This window comes from Octopus bimaculoides, chromosome 12 (genome assembly GCF_001194135.2).
Source record: "Octopus bimaculoides isolate UCB-OBI-ISO-001 chromosome 12, ASM119413v2, whole genome shotgun sequence".
NCBI lineage: Eukaryota > Metazoa > Mollusca > Cephalopoda > Octopoda > Octopodidae > Octopus > Octopus bimaculoides.
In genome coordinates this window covers 27,452,712-27,459,000 of record NC_068992.1, presented here as the reverse complement: position 1 = coordinate 27,459,000, position 6,289 = coordinate 27,452,712, and the positions used below count along the sequence as shown (strand labels likewise).

Below are 6,289 nucleotides of genomic sequence, written 5' to 3'. Positions count from 1 at the left end.
TGTTATTGCTGTATAAGTTACTTTGAAAAATATATTGCACAAGTTGGTCAAAACAAAATTAAGTTGAACCTCCATTCTTTCATTAAATTTAGAAAAAGCATCAACATGAAAATAGAATTTTAATTTAGTTTTATTCATCAAAAAACTTTTAAATTTTCATTTTTAAAACAAAATATGGCTGAGGAGCGTGAAATAAGAATTGAAAAAATTGGTTATTTTACATATGCATTTATGCTTAGAAATAATGAGTTGTATTTCATAAAGTAATGGAGTTAGTAGGTAAAAAAAAAAAAAAATCAAAAATTAGCATTCAAACTTATATATTTTAAAGACATTTCAGAAAAAAAGATGTTTGTTTCACAAAAATTTAATCAAATTAAAATATTTTTCATTATTTCGATTTAATTTGATGGAAACAATTTAAAAATGTATTTTTTTTATAATAGGTTTGGTAAGGTGGTGATACCATCTGAGTCAAAAATGGCCTCTCAAGGAATGTCATCTAATCAGAGGGCTTCGCAGGAATTTGATACTATTTGGAATAATCTGGAACATATTTCACAGAAGTAAGTTAAAATTTAAGTTCTTCAAATTATATTTGATGTCTATTAGCATATTTGTAGATTTAATGATTTTAATGCATTCATATCTTTTTGTTATTTCTGATTAGATTGATTGTAATATCTTTGCATGTGAATATTTGTGTTATTTATTCTTGGATCTCTATTTTTGTTAACTGCTCTAAAAGTATTAGTCCCCATTCTCCACTGAATCGAAGCTAGTAAAGTTAGATTTAATCTCTTAGCACTTGATTTTCAGGTCTAATGTTTAGTGTATTAGACTTAGGTGTGTGTTGTTTGGGATGTCCTGCCTTTGGTGAAGCTTGTTTCATGCACAAACCTTCAGTTTCATCTCTGGCTCCTCTATTTGTTATTAGACATATATATTTCTTATAGTTATTAAATGCATGTAACCTATATTGGCTAACTAATACGACTCATCAAAATACTTTTTAGCACTCTAACCTGGAGGCATGCTAAAATGGGATAGAGCTATACCAATTTATTTTCTTTTGATGTTAAATAAGTGAGTATAACACAAAACTTAGATTTAAAATAAGACTATAAAAGGAATAAACTATAAGTATTCCATAAAAAAATATCAAGGACATCTTTGTTTCCATCCACCATCTTCTCTGCTTGCTTTACCTGGAATGGTCATGAGGGTAGAATTCTTCTCTATAGGGTCTTATCAGAAGCATCTATCATTACCTCTGTAGAGATACTTCTAAAGCATCTTTGTTTACCAGGTGAGATTCTAAAATGCATCAAAGTTAAAACTAAAACAATGAACATTTGAAAAGAAAGAAACTTTGGTACATAACCATGCTTTTTGTGGTTAGTTTGAATATATAACTTAAATGAATAAAAGATTACATTAAAGTAAATAAAATTTATGTTTTAAAAGATTACAAAGCTTATCTCTAAAAATTTTATTACAGAAAAAAAAAATCTGTAATTTACTAGTATCTTATTCTCAGAAACAGAATTGCTTCTACCAGACCCTCTTTCATAGAATCCCTTAAATCTAGTTTGATGATTTCCAGTACAGAAAATAATCAAATTAGTATTTGTGAAATAAGAAATTTAATGCTTTATATTACTATTTGTATTTTGTTGGAGTCTACATTTTTATGTAGACAACAAGCAACCCAGTAATTGTTTCAAGACTCTGATTCCAACATCCCTGCTTGTAATGTCATTTGATGTTTTGCTTTATCTCTAACAAAGCTACTTATTTCCATTCATCATTTTACATCTACTTTTCCATTGGTTGAAGAGGTTGTTATGGCCCAAGTCCGATCTTGGAATTTCTACCTTCTTAAATGGGTCAAGGATCACATTTCACATATACATAGCATTTTTGATATAGTTTCTATTGCTGGATATCAATTAAGTCAATTTATTTGTAAATATACTCAATGGCACAGGGGATAACTTTGTGGTTCAGAAGTTTGCTTTTCAATTACATACTTTTAGATCTGATTCTTCTCTGAGACACCTAGGGCAAATGTTTTCTGCTATAACTTTGGGTTGAATAATGCCTTGTTGATAAAATTTGGTAAGAAAACCAGTCGTGTGTATATGCATATGTGTGCATATCCCTACATGTTCTTGCATTGACACGACATGGGCAGTAATGACATTCTTTATGTCTTGCCTAAATATAGAAGCCTGGTAACTCAGCAGTTTGACATGTGATGATGGGGAATAAAATACTTTGAGGAAGTAAAGATTTGCTGTAGAACAGTTTCATCCAACTCGTGTCAACATAGATGTAGAAATGATGATGTTTACTACTCTAAGTAATGGGACCATTGTATATTTTACTGCTTCATTCATTCTTGCAGTATACATTTAAAATAGCCCATACTACAAAATCTGTAATAAATTGTTCTTGTCTGTGGAGATATCTCAGCTGTGTAATTATGTGATTAACTCCAGCACATTTTACTACCTCTGTAGAGATACTTCTAAATCTGAGGTTTTTAACCCTTTTATGATTCCAGAATGCCAAAAGACTGCCCATTCTGTCCTCATACTCTACACCAAGCTGTCAAAATCATCATACAAATCCTGTTAGGTGTTGCTAGTACAGATTCAAAGATGTCAATAGCTTGGTTTTATCATTCACCAATGGCAGTGGGTGAATAGCATTCATGGCCTATGCCATTTAACTAATTCAGTTCTTGACCAAATTAAATGCAGGTCAGTTTACTGAAAAGACTCGAACTCCTCTACATTTTGAAATATTGTAATAGAAAATTGGTTCGAGGAAAAAAAAGTTGCAATAAATGTGTATTCAAAAATTGTGTAACACTGGTGCAACTTCGGAAGTAGTATAGTTTCCTTATTTCTGTTATTTTTGTTTTAGTTGCACTTCAGTAAAAGATCTCAATGAGAAGAATCTAATTCTGTAAGCCACATCAAAATTGTAGTCAAATTGGAGAGGGAGTAACACTGATACCTTATAGTTAAGCTTTACTGAAATATCTGAGTGAGGAATCTAATAATGAAAACTGCCTCAAAGATTGTGTTGTAGAAAGGAGAAAACTTATGGAGCAAAAAGTGGTCAAATTGGAGGCTGGGCACACAACATAGTTAAGGCTATTTAAATGTATACACATATACATGCACAGTAGGATCCAAATAAAGTAGTGATGGTCTGTATTGGTAATAAGTAAGTATAAACAATTGAAAAGATGAAGAAATTCAGTGTAGATCTGTTGAATACATTCCTCCCTCTTTTTTCTTTTTTAAAAATTTCTTTGGAATTGTGTTTTTGATAATGGTGATAAATGATTTTACGCTCTCAAAATTTCACACAACTCCAAAATTTTTTTTCTTTAGTCTTTAAAAAAATTTGGAAAATTTCATGTGGAAAAGTAAATAATTCAGGAAAAAAAAAATATTTAAAGAATTTCAATTTTTTCAAAATCCATCACTTAAGCTCTCAGCTGTTTGGAATAACCATCTCAACTGACATATTAACATTCTAGTTTTAAACTCAGCCACTCATTTCTGTATGCATAACTGCTGCTTTTAACAGCAGATAAAATGAGGAAGGTCTCAATATGGTCATGTGACATGCCAGAGTTCTGAAAAAAATTTCTTCTCAAAATTTCAGTTTTTCAAACTGGTCCCATACCAGGTTGTTGGTATAACAATACTTACCATGTGTGCATGGATGCCTCTTGAACCAGCAGATGAAGTAAGGGCAGCCTCATTTCATCTGCTGTTTCAACAGCTTGCTTGACATGCTAGAAATAACAAGTGAAGCTCCAGAGAATTTTTTCCTTCAAAAATTTTACCTTTTTATACCACCCTCTCCTCTGCCTTTCAGAATACATTCCACAGAAAAATTGAATGCATTAGCAATAGTCTCCATTCTCCCAATCAACCTACACTGATATATCAGGAGAAGATTTTGGTCCCCACTCCGCTCTGTTTATTCATGAGAAGGTGAAATAGAGTTTGCATCCATATAATTCTGCTGTGTTCACCATTGTGTTGGACAAATTTTTAATGCTTCAAATTGACTTTAAAACCCCAACACAAATAAGAATATCACTCTTGTATCCACATTTTTCCTATTAGTTTTATATGTGGATGATTAGGAAAGAAAAATCATAAGGATTTTGACCATTTATCATCATCTCTTCCATGCGAGCTGACGAGCTAGAGGACTTGGCCAAGCTCCTCTGTCTACTTTGGTATGATGTTCATAGTTGGGTGCCCTTTCTAGCACCAGCCATTTCACAGAGTGGACTGAGTGCTTTTTATATGACCCCATCATTGGTGAGATCTGATTTGGCATGGATTTTATGGGTAGATTCCCTTCCTAACATCAACCACTTTAGAGAGTGGACTGGGTGCTTTTTACATGGCACCAGCACTGGCAAGTTGAAAGAAAATGGTTCCAGAGATCCAGATCCTTACCTCAACCTTTGGTTCCTGTACCTTCACTTATGATGTGATCACGTACATCACATTCTATAGATGTGATGTACGTAAAAATTTGTATTCAGTAGCCATCTTAAATTAGGTCCATCACTGTTCCAGATATATCTCTCTGTCTGTGTGTCATATGAGAGCCCTCTCCCAGCATTATATGAATTGGTTAGCTTTTGTTTTCCAATAAATTGAGAAAAGTGTTCTGGCACAAGGCAGTCTCTTGTTCAAAATTACCTTTCCTAAAAAATTGTCAATGTAAAGTTTGCTAATTGAATGGGAAATGCAAAGATAATATTTAGGTAAGATTTTTTTTTACATTTTTACAAGTTGACTTTGACCCCTATAAAAAAGACTGGGTTCACTTGAAATGGATTAAAAAAAAAAATTATTAATGCCATATTTTTTTTTCATTTTTAGTGAATATGCACAAATTCATGAAAGAGGAATTGCATACGAATTTAGGGAAAATGAGCCTGAACAAACTTCTCTTGAAATTCAATCATTCAGGATTGGCTCAAATGATGAATATCCTGTGAGGAATGATAGCTTAACAGATTTGGTAAGAATTTCTTTTTTTTATTCTAAAATGGAACAGCTGGATGTCATTTCTAATACAGATTCCTTATATAGCTACAATCCTTTCATCTGGAAAGTAGAAGAAATGTGATTATAAGATCTTGATACCTTGAAGCATTGGATTAACAAAATCATTAGCATATCAGACACAAAGCTTTGTGGTGGTTAGTTATGCCCTTTACATTCTTAGTTCAAATTCCTGCTGTGGTTGACTTCACCTTTCATCCTTCTGGGTTTGATAAAGTAAGAACCAATTGAGTATTGGGGATGACATAATTGACTGTCTTCTCTACCCATTTTCTACTCTTGTACATCTGTAAAATAAACATGAATTAGTAACGTAAATCATCATCATAATCATTTAATGTTCGCAGTAAAATGAGTAATAGTAGAAGAGTGTGGTAGGTATCATTAAAGGAGAGAGAGAGAGATGATAGTAAGCCATCTTGTGACATGGTCAGTGGTAGAGTGATGAAAGGTGATGGTTGCGTGGGAATTAATATAGACATGTTTGGTGCCATTCTTTGTTATATTGGGGTCATGGTACAGTGAATAGGAAAGAAGGCAATTGATAATTGGGAGAGTAATAAAGGGGTAGTAGGTGAAGAGTTAAATACAATAGACAAACAACCACCTGGCCAAATATTGTAAAGAATGTTTTAAAATATTTTTTTACTCTCTGAAGATGATGTAATTTGTTTGAACAATTATTTTATTACCTGTTTTTGTTTGTTACCCACCATTTAGTCAAATATAAATGTCGGTTTGGTATATATTTCACCAACCTAGAATGTTAGTGTTTTTCATATATTAACAAAAATATAAAACAATTTTATTTTCCTTGATATTGTTTATAAGACGTTTGTAGCTTTATATATGTATATGAGTTCTAATTGACTTGAAGGAAAGGCTTATCAATGGTATGTTGTGAATTAATTAGTATAATTATACTGAATCAGTCTTCTGAAAGGTCAATTAGCTGTTGTTTTAGTTGTTTAATTTATGTAATTCTAAGTTGAACTTTCTTTTATCATTCTTCTAGCTTGTCACAGGATCATCAAGCTTAGCTCAGTTGGTAAGTTCATTTGGATAATGACAAACTTTTAGATGTATTTTTATGTGGGTTAGTGAAATGTGTGTGTGTGTCTGTGTGTATGTATAAATATATATATATATATATATATATATATATATATATA

At 31.8% G+C, this 6,289-nt stretch overlaps 1 protein-coding gene across 4 annotated transcripts in view; it reads left to right on the top strand.

Annotated features, from left to right (window-relative positions):
- Positions 1 to 6,289, top strand: part of LOC106879726 (tumor protein 63) — a 274,347-nt gene that overhangs the window by 204,732 nt on the left and 63,326 nt on the right. For all 4 annotated transcript variants that reach the window (XM_052972114.1, XM_052972116.1, XM_052972115.1 and 1 more), the window contains 3 exons: positions 447 to 566; positions 4,932 to 5,073; positions 6,133 to 6,165. In XM_052972114.1, coding sequence (XP_052828074.1) covers positions 447 to 566; positions 4,932 to 5,073; positions 6,133 to 6,165 — 295 coding nt within the window. The remainder of the gene's footprint in view (positions 1 to 446; positions 567 to 4,931; positions 5,074 to 6,132; positions 6,166 to 6,289) is intronic.